Raw genomic sequence first — 16,033 nt, 5'->3', positions numbered from 1 at the left:
TTGTAACCAAAGTTGCTGTTGTCTTGCTGTTAAAATTTTGCTCTTGAACTGTCAGTCCAAAGTAAAGACGAGAATACTAATTTTGCATGTTCTTGATTAACAAATGAATAAATGACCATATGGTTTTAAATTAATGATGGAGGTTGCTTCAGGGAAACACCGGGACTGCTTTTTGGAGCGGGTGTAAAATGTGACCAACTGAAATTACTAATAATAACAAACAAGTACTTAAATTTAAGGTCAAGATGTTTTTTTTTTTTTTTCCTGTCCAGCTAACCTTGCGTGAGAAGAAATTGTTTTCTCATCTGAATAGCAGCACTGCGACCTCCACAAACCTGGCTTTTCAGAGGTCGTTTTGTGTGACTCATCACCAAAACTCAGTCCTTGTAACGGCAAAATAAAAACCGTTTTCCTGTGATGGTGACAAATACAGCAATAAACATGCATAAACACTCTTCCTTGGAAGTTGATTTTAAGCAAACAGCAGGATTCTGACCGCCACGTGTTAACATTCACTTCAGTAAGAATAGGCATTGACTGATGAGTTTCAGAGTGAACAGAGAGCTTATGAAGCTTCCCTGCAGCCGACACCAGGATCAATCCCAGCACACCTCTCCCTGACTCGCTGTACAGAATACAAACGAATCCTCAACCCGGCAGCATGTCGAGTAGAAGTGTGGGCAAAAGAAACTGACTCAGGATGGTAGTTCAGGAAGAGTTAGATAAAAACTGGTTGGTATGTGTTTGAAGCTCATGAGAAAACTATGTGTAATATAACCAACATCCCAACATGCACACCCAAAAATCTTCACAAGATTCGACCTCAATAATATCAGAGACAGAAGCAAAGATTGGAGTTGATACGATACATGATTCCAAACGCAGGTGGCGAGATTAGAACTGAGTCGCATCAACCCATTACTGAAGCACTGAACAGTCTTTATGCTCTCGCTCTGCACCGACTTATCAAAAGAAGTTACGAGGAGTCTTTGGTGCACAAGAGCAACTTTGAAAGCGTTCCCTGTGGACGTGTCGGGGAACTCACGCAAGGCTGCAGGCCCAGGAAACATATCTGAGCCTGTCCTCAGGCAGCATGCCACAGAGCGAGCAGGTGTTTTCACAGACACGCTCAGCCTGTCCTCCTGCACAAGCCAAAATCCCCACCTGCTTCAAGACAACCAGCGGTGATCCCGTCCCCGAATAGAAGGCAGTGCTGCATGCTGCACCGACGGCAGACCGGGACCCCTCAGTGGGGCGTCGCAGCAACACAACGGGAGGATATCTCGATCAACATTTAAAAAGCAAACATGTGTTTTCCCCTCATTTGAAGCTATCTAAAACAGAGACATTATTTTCATGAGTGTTCCAGCTTTATTGATGCACGAACCAAACAATTAGATTTCCCCAGACTGGACCGATGTACCTTTCAGTGGATGTGCTCAGGCTACAATTGCTTTGTGGACATAATGACACACTGAGCACACTGAAAAGCATAAAAAAAACAGTTTCACCGTCAATACAAAGAGAGCTCATGAGGCTCTGTTCACTAAATTGAGGGGGAGTGACTGCAGGTCTGAACTGGAGCACAGTGGCACATTTTGCAAGCAGAATCTAGAGATGAGATGTAACAAAGTAAAGATACATTTTTTGCTGTTCTCACAAGGATCCACTCCTACATTTTAGTAAAATATTCCTACTTTCTTCTTTCAATTGCAAGGTTGTGACTTTAACCATAGCTTGTATTTAGAAGAGTGTGTGTGTGTGTGTGTGTGTGTATGTGTGTTTGTGTATGTGCATGCGTGCATCCGTGTATTTATTGCATGCACAACAGATGTAAACAGCTGGGAATGGAATAAAGGACAGTCTGTGACAAGGAGAAGCAGCGTGGATGAGAGTTGACTGGGGACGCCAAACAACGAGACATCCAACATCAAAAGCTCCATTTTAATCAAGTGTTTGAAGCAGCTGGCATCGAGAACAAAGGCGATGCAGAAAATGTCTTTCAAAGTTAAATATGTTACTTTATTTATATTTTACAGCCTTTTTTTTCCATTTGAATTGTGTTAAAAAGTCATATTTCAGTTATTTTTCATACATAATAATCTATACTGTGATGAATATGTCTGCTTTGAACTCAACTGAATAAATTGTTGACATTTTCCATCTTTTATCATTTGAAAAAAAATGTAATTTGCACTTCACGAACTGTCTGAATGAGTGAGGACACGAGGTCAAACCTCACGGTTCACTGTCGAGAGCGTATTAAGGCCTTTTTAAACCTTTTGTCATTTGTCATCCTTCACCCTCAAACCGCTCTATCTCGAAGGCTGAACAATGTCGCCAAATACACTGACGTGCGTATAACTCCGCCACGGGCCACAGAGACGCAGTTTATCTGCGAGGCTGTCTGACAGGACGGTGCGGTGCACTCAGTTTGCCTCGAGGCGTTCCTTGGACTTGTCTTCCCAGCGAGATAAGGGATGAAGGGTTTGTCTTCCTCCCCTGAATAGTGAGTTTGATTTAAAGGGGAAACGGAGACAAGGCAGGATACCCCTCCCCAGCCGCCTCTGCTATTGATCGAGGTCCAGTGTGGGGAATGAATCAGCTCGGTGTCCGCCAGGGCGACATCGACGGCCGGACGCAAAGCTGGAGATTGAGATCATGTTTCCCACTATACACCAGCATACTAAAGAGCTGTTACACCTCCAGCTGAGACCACCGGGACTTTTATGCAACTTTTGGTCTCATCAACACCTGACCTGAAGCATCTATCCACATCTAACCACACTAAATGCCAGTTTTTATCACTCTGTACCTTCATTAATCCTGATTTATCTTTTTAAATCAACACTCAGTTGTGTTCCATCAGAGTTGATTACTAGAGAGGTGTGTGTATGGTTGTTTACATGCATAGGCATTTCAAGAGTGTGTGTGTGCATGTGTGGACACTGTGTGGGCTAATGAATCACAGATCTATTTTTGGTATTGGACGGAATCAAGGCAGGGCGTTATAACTGTAGTCATCCCTGTCAGAGAGGGGAAGGCTGATAGAGACCGGGACAGAATGGAGCCTGCAGGTTGATTAGAATAAAACGCAACAGCGCGAGCGGTCGCTCATTTTTAAACACAGCGCACAAACACAGTGGGATGCTGGGAGTTCAAACTCATTTGAAGATTGTGTTCCCTGGAAACCCACTGGGACATCTGTGGTGAAAATTGAACAAGGTCGTTCTCGTCTCCGCTGAGGTTCGCCCTTCAGGGGACGACGGTCCTCATCACACCATAAACTCCGAGGGAAACTCCTCCTCAGTGTTTGTGGTTCGTTTGCACAACTGGATCCACACGTAAAACTCATTTTAGCATTTATCATCCATTACCATCCAACTTCTCCAGCACCTTATATCCCCAGTGGTCACTAATGCACATAGGTAATATTCAGTATTCATGTGGAGAACCATAACAGTGGGCATCATGCTCCTTCAAGTAATCCTTGTATTTTTATTCGATTGAGATCACAATCTTGATATTTCCAGGATGTGAGACATTTTTGTTTCCTTAACAGGGCAGCTTTGTGTCTTCAAGGTTTTGAAGCAAAAATATCAAAGCCAACAGTTTTTTTTCTTACAGTTTTCTTCTCATTTTGTCAACTTGCAAATATCAAAAATTCAGTATAGCTGGCATCAAAAGCAATAAAAATAAGGAATTATAGAGACATCAGTGATGCTTTGTGAAGCACATGAGAGCAGAGGTCACTCTGCCCATGTCGACCAGGGTATGAAATCGACTTAAACACTCTTAATAGATTCCCCTCTTGATCTTCTTCTTACATGTACATTCATCTCTGAGCTGTGAGCGCCGGGAATCCTCACTGGATGTTTTATTCAGTGCAAATCTTGTTCATTTACCAGTGTGCTTTGTGCCAAGTAGACGAAGCTGTCTCCTCTCTTCAACTGTGAAATTAAAACTGTGGGAAAAAAAAAAAAAAAAAAGCCTGACCCCAGAGGGTGTTGCAGAAATGTTGCGAGGGGAAAAATGTGTTTGACCTTACATCTACGTGGGCATCTGTGTGCACTGACACATGCACAAAATCCAAGTCTGTGTCTGAGCACACTTAAATATTTCATGCATGACTCCATAGTGTAATTGCAGCGCACACTGAGTGTATTTGCACGTGTTTGAGGGAATATTCCCGTTGCCTGAATGCTCATGTTTGATTTAGCTTAGTGAACACTGTGTTTGTTGTTGGGTGTGTGTGTGTGTGTGTGCAATCAGGCTGACCTTTATTATGGGACCACACGGAGGAGGCACGCCGGGGTCAAACACACTCCGCTGGGCAGCGCTGGCAGGGGGGGAGTATACTTTATTAGCGATTAGCGCAGAACCCCAAGGGGAGCCAGCTTCAATTACTGCACACAGCTTGCTTCCCGAGCCGTCAGGAGAGCCTCGGTGCATACCGCTAAGCTGCTGAAACCACATCTGGAGGAGACATCTCTCTCACACCGGGCCCACCAGACATCAGGTAGTCTGAGAGGCGAAGGGTTCAGTCAAATGTGACGTAAACCTCGGGACCAGGTAGCACGGCGTTTTGCTTCTTGGGATATCACCAATATGCACATCCAAATGTCAACATGTGAAGTGGCTTCTTTCTTCCGTCTGCCTTTTCTCCTCCTCTCCTCTTCAGCTACGCAGGATGTGAGCGTTTAAGTGTCAGCCTGCACATTACCGCAGCCCGTGAACGGGCTAATTCGCCGTTTCCATGGTCACGGAAGAAGCTGTCGGTCTGAGTACGACGGATGCTGTAAAAGCAAACCATCCATTGAAGCGTTGGAGTCGTCGCTGCCTGTACAGCCTCATTCACAGCCTCAAGACCCTCCGGCTCACACGTCTTCAGCTGATTCCAGTCACATCTGTGCAGAGGTAGCAATAAATAGTCTATCTTTTTGCTGCATTTCTTCAAGTGATGCATATTCATCGAATGAACCACTGATGAGTATCTTCCGGAAATTTTCAGAATTACAACCCTCCGTGTGTGTGTGTGTGTGTGTGTGTGTGTGTGTGTGTGTGTGTGTGCGTGTGCGTGCGTGAGCTTCAGACCACATATAAACATCAAATTCATGCAGAGACATTTAAAGCACAGTAGTCTCAAATAAACAAACAAAAAAGGCACATAAATAATATATCAAAACAGATTTGAGAGAGGCTTCACAGTTTGGATTCTGGCACTGAAAAAAACCGAAATGCAGCTCGACATCTCACCTGTAGAATAATTCATATTCTTTATCTAAAAAAAAAAAAAAAAAAAATCCATAAAGGTTTTGTTTTTGTATATATTAGGTTAATAAATCTTGACTTGGCGCTGTGGGCAAACGTATACGGACACCACTGTCTGTAAGCCGGGGCTGTTTTTCATACTTTAGGCTTAAACGCAGCACGGCAGCATTTCAGACATTAGTTGAACTTTGTTGAAGGAAAAGTAAAACTGCTTGAAGCATTGTTGTTTTTTTAATCTTAAAATGCCACTACAGTCAAAGATTGTCATTTGAATGCTGCTCTCTTCCTAATGCTCAAGTTTTTAATAACACTGAGTTCTTAGGCCAAGTGAGGACGTCATTCTTTCATTCAGTTCCAACTTTAAATCATGCACTTTTATGTATCTTTATAATGGAAATACATTAATGTTAAAGCTTCACATGGTGGTATAGCGGTCAGCACTCTCAACTTAACAGTGAGATGAATGGACGAATGGATGGATGGATGGATGGATGGATGGATGGATGGATGGATGGAGGGACACCACGATCTACATCAGAAAATACACTTCAATTCATCTGCAGTCAGCCCGGAGAGCTCTACAGGTCTAACCGCATTGTTGCTGGTTTATTCTCGTCCAGCTGTCTTTCCAAGCGGTCCACTCAGCAGATGTTTCCATCAGCTCCCACTGCAAGTGTTCACTCTTGTTTTCCAAGCTGCAACTTTTTAGTTTGTGGACTATCTATAGTCCATGCTTCCTCAAACTTTTGAAGAACCCAGATTTAATAAGGGGGATAAAAATATCCTTCCAACTATGTTTGGATCCTTTGGGTTTCCAAGTTAAAAATCAGGACAAGAAAGAAAAACAGTGAATAGAGCCAGCAGTAAACGCACACGCTGCTCTGTGGTTCCATCAAAGACAGAAACAAAGAGATAAGAGCAGAGGGAGATAGGACAACGGAGTGAGGATCAGGAGAGGAAAACAATGTTTCTCCTTGCTCGATTCGAGAGAGGCTGCCTCTCCTGGGAAAGCAGTATTTTTTATCTGCATTAGCTTTTAGTGGCCACCTAATTGTAGCTTAAGCAGACAGTAATGATAGTCACAGATGAAGCGCTAACTGCCGAATCCCGACGCAGCGGCACTAAAGCGCCGATGTTTCTCCTGGAAGGGAACGAGCCTCTGAAGTCAGCGGGCCATATTTCATCGGCCTTTTTTTTTTTTTCTCGCTGAAACGCAGCTTTTCCACACAGACGGAGATGTTTACGTCTCGGGGGCCAAGTGCAACAGTGTCCGTGCCAGTGACGCCTTCCCAGTGCACAAGAGGCTCAACTGCAGAGGCTAACCTCTCAGTAATCCATAAACATCTCAGACACTCACGCACACAGTTAACCCAATCCCCTTCTCTTCACATGGGACTAAAGACAATTGGATTAACGCTTCAGCTGTAAAACTCTTTCCTTCACAGATTATGGCACTTGAGAGTGCTGTAACAGTGCGATCGTCAGAACAGCGAAAGCATGATGAATGAAAGAAAACCGCAGAGCGAACAACAAATAAGTGTTCTAAAGAGTGGAAATCGGCAGCCAAAAGAGATTCAGCCCACGGAGGGTAAATAACAAAACGTTCAGGTCGGAAAAAAAAGAAAAATCTCCATTTTTCCACCTGGTTAAGTCACACAGTCTTCTCAGATGTGAGCAGAACAGTAAAATCTGCTCCTCAAAGACCGCTGAGATCAAAGGAGGCGCGGCGCGGCACGAGAGCAGAAACCAAAGCAGCACAGGATGTTCCGTCTGCCGTCCCATCAGCTCCCTCCTAATGGCCCAAAAACACGCCGCCGGGACGAGGCGCGGGCCGGGCGGCGGACAGGAAGAGCGTCTGCCTGCTGTTTGGATAAGATTTGAAGCACTCAGACTTGGCAGCGATGGGCTCAGATTCAGACAGCCGGCGCTGCCAAGTGACCTTTTGCTCGTGGTCCGAACTGACAAGTTAGTGAAAAGGTTCAGCTCCGCTGCTGACGGATCCTGGGGAAATCTGACGCCGACGCTCATCAGAAAACACAGCAAAAGGCGCGCAGAGGACAAAACGGCGGAAGGCGGAGGGCTGTGGAAATGTGGCTTGCTTGGACTGAGCAGTGTTTGGTTTCATTGTGTCTTGTCGTTCGAATGTTATGACAGCTCAGACAGAGCGTGAAACCAAAGATAGATCTCGGTAATTGGGGAAGGGCGAAAGGCTCTCGGTGTGTGGTCCGCCACGTCCAATCTGAGGACGAGCCGCGCCGCTCCGGCTCAGCCCATTGATTGCGTTCGCTTCCACCCGACCGCAGCACGTCCCACGACCGCCTCTCTTTCTCACTTCATCACTGCAGCCCCGCGGTGGTGTGAGCATGCCTCTGAATACTGTCAGAGTTGACTTGCTTTGGCAACTCCTGCCATCTGGCCTCCTCCCTCCTCCGTGGCGATGAAGACATCAGCGAGCGACGGCGTGCGAACGGGCTCCGGTGGATTTATGACAGCGGGCGGCCACCTAACACAGAGCATCTCATCGACCCTGTTGAATATTTTTGGGGTTTGTTTTCTCGTAAAGCTCTCGGAAGAACAATTTGAGCAGCGAGAATGCGAGGAGGGCACTTGAGGACTTTTTGTTCCCAGGCTGTTACTTCGGTGATTCACAGGCAGCAGATTTCAACCTCCGAGCTTCAAACCAACATAATTAATTCTTGAGTAGACCTGGGTGTCTGTTCTTTTCTTCCCTCTGTTCCGCTCCTCTGTTCGCTTCCCTCTTTACAATCTCATAATGGTTGGGTGCCTGCAGGCCTTCGTTCGGTCTGGCTCCACTTTATCTCTGTGTTGTGAGGAACGCTGATGAAAAAAAAAAAACATTTAAATAAATGGAACATTTAAAGAAACAGTGCATCATTATTGTGAAATTGATTTATTTGCTTGCTTGCCGACATTCAATACCGCTTTTGTCTGCGCGTGGTAAAAATAGTCGGTAAGCTGAGCTTGGTCCTGGTAAATGGATTTCACTCATACACACATTATTTCCACCGCCGCGGCGATCTCAAAGTGTTGTCGCTGGTTGTCGCTCTCTCGTTCCAATAGCGACAGCTGCCATGCAAGATGCTCGGCCTGCATTGTCAGCAATTTAAAGTTTGATGTCTTGCTCAAGGACAGTTGGCAGTGACTCCTGGAACATAATCGCTCTAACCTCAATATCGAGAGTTCTGACTCTTCGATACTGTGACAGAAATGTAGGTTCATTAGTAAAACATGATTAGGATATCTTAATTCAGTCACTGTGTGTAAATCAGTCATTATGTTGACAGGAGGACATGACAGCAGCGTCAGTCTGTCTGAAAATAAGCGAATTTCTGTTTTCCCCTAAATGTCAAACTCTCATCGAGCCCCATCCAGTCAGTTTATCTGACCTGGTGGTGAAAACGTTTCGGTCACCGTCCTCCTCTGCTTCTCCATCACTCATTTCTCCTGCAGATTTAATTCACAATCGTTATTTTTTTGCCCATTTGCTGTCTTTCCATCACAGTGGCAGCACCACACATGCTTTCTCACTGCTCTCAGTCCTATTTTGTTGCGAACACAGCCACCGGCCTTCGCTCCCCTCTGTGTTCCTTTGCAATCTCATTTCCCCTCTTTCCTTCTGCTGGAACAGTTTGATTTGAATGCAGAACTGCGGCTTTCTCAGTCTCGCTCTAGCTGCGGGCTGCCTATTAGATCAAGGTCTTCTGCTTTTTCATCTTTAGACAAGGAGAAAAGGAGGAATCTCCCCAGTTCTTGGGCTGAATTGCACTGCCCGGCCTCTCTGGCTTTTCACCGAGAGCATCATCAAACGTACAGTGTGCGGGAGGAGAGAGGAGCGAGGGGGATCGAGGGCCGAGAGACGGAGCCAAGATCAAGGTCCAGGCGGGGGCCATCACTCCCACTCACTCCACGCCGATGATTCACCGAGAGGAGATCTGCCGGCCGGCGTACGCCCAGCAGCGCACCTCTATCAAACATTCAGAGGTGGAACAGAGAGAGGAGCCTCACCTCCTGCTTCTTGCATTGAAAGACGTGGTTTTGCCGCGCGTCCACGCAGCGTGAAAACCGTCTACACTCCATTAACTGCAAACTGAGCACTCATTCAGCCGGGCTTCGCCGAAGCACGCTCAGTCTGCTGTACAGTGCTGCATCCAGGACTGCCTTCCCTTTAACAGGTAGCAGCATAACAGACGGTAAAACGCTGCCCTGGACGATATGTATACCATGGAAACAAACACAAGAACTTAGATTAAACTTTTGAGTTTATGTGTCTTTTATTTTCCATCAAAAATTCCATTATAGAGATAAAGCATGAATCTAAGAGCCACACTCACACAGATCGACATAAACATGTTTATAAGTGAAGCAAATGTGTTGAACATGCATTTTGAGGCTTCCTGATCTGCGGACATGGAAAAGGATAAAATCACATCGCATCTACCTCTGCGGGAGAGACAAGCAAATATTTTGAACAAACACGAAGGAGCAAATCATTTCTCTGATCTGGTTATTTCAAGAGTAAATGTTGTTAGAATGGGAGTGAGGTAGTGAGGTGAAGAATATAAACGTTTATAGGATGGAATATTCTTGTAACAGAATGTTAAAATTAATATTGTCATCTGTTGTTATCCAGAGTCAGGTGGCAGTTTGCTCAGAAAACCTTCCTAAACTACATTTATTGCTTTCTGTCATTTATTACATGAATTTATGTTCAGAATTTATTCTCCTCTACTCTTTTAGGGTCTGACAGTATTTACTGCCTGCTGCAACTGAACAGGTAATGTTAGTTTACCACAGTTTGGACATATTTTATGTTGCTGCCGTCGGGTCTCCCTATAAACCTAAAAGCTTGTTTGTCTGTATTTACATTGATGTTGAGTAAATACCTGAATGACTGCTCCAGGTTAAAGGTCAAAGCTTCAGGGGTTATTTTGTTCAGCTTCCTCTGCAGTCAGGATGTAAAAGACAAACAGTGTGCATAAGACCCTACCTGATGATATTTCATGTGAGTATGTAAACGTCAGTATAGTAAGTGAAACTTTAAACACTCAATAGTCTGAGAACGCGCTTCAACAGCGTCTCCTGGAAAACACATGAATGGGAAGCGTCACAGAACAAGTTATAAATGCAGACCTAAGTAAATATAATCTGGTTATTCTTACCTAATGTATAACATCAATTCACTTTTTGTGAATATTTAATGATTAAAACCCAGTTAAAATCTTAGCTGCAATAGCTGGTTGTTAGTTCTCTGAAGCGATGGCTCTTAAGCTCTTCTAGCTGCGACACCAGCTTTGGATTATTTAAGCCAGCTTTGAAGCACTTAAAAACTTGCGATAATAACAAAGTCCACCTGTTCCTCCGCTTATAAATAGCTGGGCCAGATCCCTAATTCACCATTTTCAAAGAAAAAATTATGGAGGAGGCTCTTTGTATTGAAACGACTGAAATATGAACAGTAGACACGTGAAACTTGTTTTATAGGTCGTTAAACTAAACATTGATCCAACTAAACCAACCTGAAGCTCATCAAAACTGCAGAAACCAGTTTCATCACAGCAGCGCCTGTGTTCCTGAGCGTCGGCGACGTGCGCTGTAACCAAACTTTTACAATCTGTAAACTTGCATTCAGTCATAAAACACTTGGAGACGAAGAGCACAGGAAGCGTTTTCTCGACGTTGCTGCAGAGATGTCGTAATGAGCCACTGGTGGAGCTCCGCACATCTGTCATCTGTCAGAGCCGCCGACCGTAAAGGTCAGAGGGATTTTTCAGAGCAAAGCAGCGTGTTGAGCTTTTTCCAAGCGTCGGAAACTTATAGAAGTTGCCGGCGTCTTGCTAAGTTGAATGATGGCCTTAAGAGACGTCTTGGTATAGATCATTAACTCCAAATGTACAGAGAAGAGAGAGGGGGGGGGGAAAAAATAGAGAGAAGCAGGCTGTGAAGAATGGGTAATACGATGAGGATGCACTAGAGGGCTGTGTCCATCTAGTGTTTGGATCAGGGAATTGAACAGCGTCAGCATGAGAAGATGAAACTACAGGACTGAAACTCGGTGGTTTCCTGGGCTGAAAAAAAGAAACCGTGTGACTCCGTTACGTACAGCACCCCCGCATGACCTTTATGACATTACTTTCACATTTCAGTTTCACGGTGATCTGAATACTCGAGCTCATTTCACCAGAGGGACGAGACAATCACTGGGAAAACAAATAAATAAATCTACGATCTGGTTTTAACCACCATTTTATTTTGGCATAATTTAAAATCATCTCACTGTTAGTTCATTTATACAAATATGCTTTTTGTTATTTATAAAATTACAAACAGATTTCTACAAATCAAGTTCCCAGTGTAAAAGCGTAGTACCACGCACACACACGGCAGCATACGACTCCGGGACGCAGACGGAGAGCCCACAGGTGTATGTTCCACTTTAACAGCATTATCCGGGTGAAATTGGGACATGTGAGAAAGACTTAAAAAAAAAAAGAAAAACCACAGTTGACAATTTTACGTGTTGTGCACTTACATTCAAACCCTCCACACACTGCTCTGGAAAGCGTTCACACATCTTTTAGCAGATCTCAAACCGCATCTGTCTCACTCACACATTAAAAAAAAACCTGCTTGTGTTGCACCTCAGTTATTCTTGGCTTTACACGGCCCTCGCTGTCGGCAGACTTATTACAGCCTGCATTTGAATGAATATAATTAGCTTTATTTTCTTTCTTTTTTTTAAGTTGCTGTTATTGCTGAAAGCTACGCGCACAAATTAGCAACCTGGTTGCTACAAAAGGCATCTGAGAAAACGGCATGATGTAAAAAAAAAAAAAAAAACCTTCAGATGTGACGCAGCTTTTCTGCGAGCGTGAAGGCTGTGCTCGTCTCGCCCTCTCGCTGCACTGTGCAGCACGGGGATGTAAACCACAATCTGTTCAGCGCTGCGGGCCGCCGGCGCTCCGCTTCACAAACGCACAGCACAAAGATGTCGGTTCGGCATCTGTGTCCCACACACACACTAAAAAGAAAAAAAAAACCAAAATGCTGCGAGAAGGGTGTATTTACTGGCAGGAAGTGAGGCAGAGAGCATCTCCAACATTATAAAAGAGAAAAAACCTGGCTGAACCTGCACCTAAAGCGTCTGGTGTCATGAGAAGCTGCTCTGGTCTTTGGTTTAGATAAGGCACCTGACCAAGTAAGAGGCTACTTTCTTATTGTACATAAACCGCTGTTGCGTTGTTAACAAAAGGCAGCTTGGGCACCGCTTCGTTCACCTAAAAACCAAGACGATACGAGAGTAAAACGAAAGTGGAGAGCATAAGCCAGTTAAAACATATTCTGGTATTACGGCTACACTGAATTATTATGCGGAGGTCAGAGTCTGCTGACCTTAAAAGTAAGACAATAATGTAATTGAAATGTGAAGTATTATGGAGTTGTGTTTTATCAAATCTGAGTATAACAGCACACATACAAATTACTGATCATATAACATAGGCTATTACAAAAAAATATATTCAACTTTGGCCATAACCGCACTTGTAGGTTAAAAACAAAAATACATTTACAGAGTAAAATTCACTATAATTAGACAAACAGTCTCCCGAACTTCATCGTGTCAACGAGAAATTCTTCGGCGTGTTTGTGACGGCGCTCGGTGCGAGTCTCCAGAGTTAAGGCGCAGACGGAGGAGAATTAAAGCATTATCTCCTGACTGTGTCGGACCTGGAGACCTTGTACCTGTGTGGGTTAATTTGGCCTTATGACACCTGCTCCTCCATTACTGAGGAGGGCAAATGGTCGGCTGCTTTTAATGGGACCGGTTTATCTTCAAAGGTCTGCTGGCTCTCCCACGCACAGGCGGCGGGAGTGGGGGGGGTGGGGGGGGGGGCTGGAAGGGCGGCCCATCCAGACAGCTCCAGCACGCCACGCTGAGCGCCGGGGGAAATTGCATCTTGGGAAAATAACCTTTAATCTGTGCATTTTGGTTAAGGGGTACTGGCATTTGTCCAGGAGTTCATCGCACCTTGTCTGGACCCAAGCTGCTTGAAATTAAAACTAGTTCACCTTCCACGTGGCTGTTCGTCACATCTAAACAGCAAGTCACAGCATTTCGATGGCATCGCTGCTTGGGACCCGTGAGATGCAGCCTCGGTGAGAATATGAGGTAGGCATTAGTTCTCCACCTGAAGGAAGGCAGATCTCTTCTCTCCAGTCACACAGGGTAGCTCGGTCGGTTGGTTGGTTGATTTGGATGTCGTTATGGCTTGTGGAAACCACGATCAGCGTTTTATAAGGCGAAGCAGAGAAGCTATAAATCTAGAACAGACGCAAAATTGAAAATGTGTAAATATCAAAAGTTAAAATGCAAGAAAAATAGAGGAGATACGGTCCGTCGCCCTCGTTAAGGCAAAGTCACTTTGGTGATGATGGCAACACAGTGAGATCCTCCGGGAGATGAATCAGGAATAGAGGAGTTAAAGGAGAGCTGGAAACTGCCGTTGTGGTACGCAGGCAGCCGAGCGGCGACCTTTCATCCTCCGTCTTCCTTTGCATCTATAGATCTCCATCATCCCTCCCCACAGTCCAAATCTGGGAACTATTCATTACAAGAGCACACACTTCTTGGGATTCTTTTTTGTGACTGGATACAACACTGCTCTGACAGCTTCGGCGAACACCTCCCTGACTCCGTCCTGCAGCAGGGCAGAACACTCCATGTACTTAACGGCCCCGATCTGCTTGGCCAGGGCGTTGCCCTGCTGCTGGGTGGTCGGGGCCAAGCCTTGCTCCTTTAGCTTCTTCACCGTCTCTGCATCGCCTCTCAGGTCTCTCTTGGTGCCAACCAGCAGGATGGGCACGTTGGGGCAGTGGTGGGACACCTCGGGGTGCCACTTGTGTCTGACGTTGGCGTGGGAGGAAGGACTGCCGATGGAAAAGCAGATGATGAAAACATTGGTCTGAGGATAGGAGAGGGTGCGCAGGCGGTCGTACTCCTCCTGGCCCGCCGTATCCCACAAGTTGAGGCTGACAATGCGGCCATCGACACTCATTTGTGCACTGTAGTTGTCGAACACTGTAGGGATGTACTCTTCGGGGAAGGCATTGGTTGTATAAGAGATCAGCAGGCAGGTTTTACCTACTGCCCCGTCACCCACCACCACACACTTTATGGTCTGCATCCTGCCTACGACCACTGGGGCTGCAGCACCTGGTGAAGAGGGGGAAACACAGCAAATTACAAAAGTTAATGTAAAGCTCATCAATGTACATGTGCTGGATGTGGAATTCGGGTGTGACCCTCAGTAACAAAGTTGTGACTGACAGCCTTTTAAAAATCAGTTCCAGAAACAGATTTTTGTCAGTACTGAAGTTCTTCAGGAGTATGAAGATGTTTGTGGTGTTTTGATGGGATTTGCATCTCATCCAGACACTGCCACCCCCCAACTTACTGTAACATGTATGTTCAAGCAGGATGACCCTTGAGCTCCATCATACACTGCCGTGTAGCCAAGCTTGAAAACGTTTTCTTTGACTTCAGGCAGCAACATAAAACGTGCAAGTACTTGGCAAGTAAAGAAGCCAAGGAAAAACATACACTACGTTTAAAAACAATTGTCATTGCCACACATCTGTCAAATATTTTTAATATTTTATACTTTAAAAGTTAATTTTTGTTTAAGAACAGAGAGATACTGAAATTCTTATATATGTCTATTACACCAGAAATTTGACTACTGTGATATAAATATAACTTTAACATAATAAAAATCTCTGTAAAAAGAAATGTACAGACTACCTGCCTCTCAGGGATGATTCAGAAGTCTTTGTAATAGATTTGATGAATAAAACGAGCAGATATACCTTTTTCACCCCTTTAACTGCATTAGACTGATTTATACTTACATATTTAAAAATGCTCTTACACGCTGTCCCGTCTTTCAGTACAGAAAATCATTCATTGTCTACAAACTACAACTTTTTTTTTTAATCAGGATTTCAAGTTAAGAAGGAGTTCTGGTTGAACTTAACTTGATTTATTATCATTAGTTGAGTTGATACTTTCTGTAGTTTGTTATGACTGTGAGCAGTTTCGAGCTTCATGTTTGATTTGAGTTTCTCTTTCTCGGGTGTGGAGGCAAACCTTTCACTGTCGAGACTCGCATCCAAAAATCACACATCCCAATACTGTAAAACAAAACGAGCTGCTCTGTTAACTCTAGAAGTAGTTATTACTTCTTTACAACCAGTTAGCGGACAGGCTAAACGTCGTCAACGCTAGCTCCTCGTCGTTTATTCCCGTTAGATGGGTGTGCAACAATCTGTCCGCTGTTTACCGTCTCGCTGGGTCGATGATCCCGTCCTTTAACAAAGGACAATGCGTGAATCATCGGCGGGACGCGCTGCCTTCTATTCTTGAGTTAGACCATTTCTCGTTGTTCACTTTATAACACTAGGCGTTCCCCTGCTCACTAGCATCCGGCTAAGGAAATAGCGCGTTGAGTGGCTAACGAGCTAGCGAGTTAGCAAACAAGCTGGCAATTTAATCACCCATCCCTACCCAAAAACACACATTCCAGACCTGATAACATCACACAAGTTACTCCAAAGTTGCTGCCATGTTCAGATGTGTACATTGGAAGTGATGGTTGTTCGTAGGGAAGTAATTTGAAGGTTTTTGTAACTTACCGCCACTCGGGTTTCGATCTCTTTTTGCCTCGTATAGTTCAATCACAGCCGC

At 44.7% G+C, this 16,033-nt stretch overlaps 1 protein-coding gene across 1 annotated transcript; it reads right to left on the bottom strand.

The window, feature by feature from the left end:
* Positions 1-13,715: 13,715 nt before the first annotated feature.
* Positions 13,716-16,033, bottom strand: rhogd (ras homolog gene family, member Gd). Its single transcript, XM_030108846.1, has 2 exons — positions 15,982-16,033; positions 13,716-14,503 (listed from the first exon to the last, which is right to left on the bottom strand). Exon 2 carries the CDS (start codon positions 14,472-14,474, stop codon positions 13,899-13,901), a length of 576 nt encoding a protein of 191 aa, XP_029964706.1. The 5' UTR covers positions 14,475-14,503; positions 15,982-16,033; the 3' UTR covers positions 13,716-13,898.

This window comes from Salarias fasciatus, chromosome 2 (genome assembly GCF_902148845.1).
Source record: "Salarias fasciatus chromosome 2, fSalaFa1.1, whole genome shotgun sequence".
NCBI lineage: Eukaryota > Metazoa > Chordata > Actinopteri > Blenniiformes > Blenniidae > Salarias > Salarias fasciatus.
The sequence above is the reverse complement of the archived record's forward strand: the minus strand, read 5'-3'. Positions and strand labels throughout refer to the sequence as shown.

What these genes read in the sequence shown, in the direction of transcription:
- rhogd (XM_030108846.1), bottom strand. Translation starts at nt 14,474, where the DNA reads ATGCAGACCATAAAGTGTGTGGTGGTGGGTGACGGGGCAGTAGGTAAA.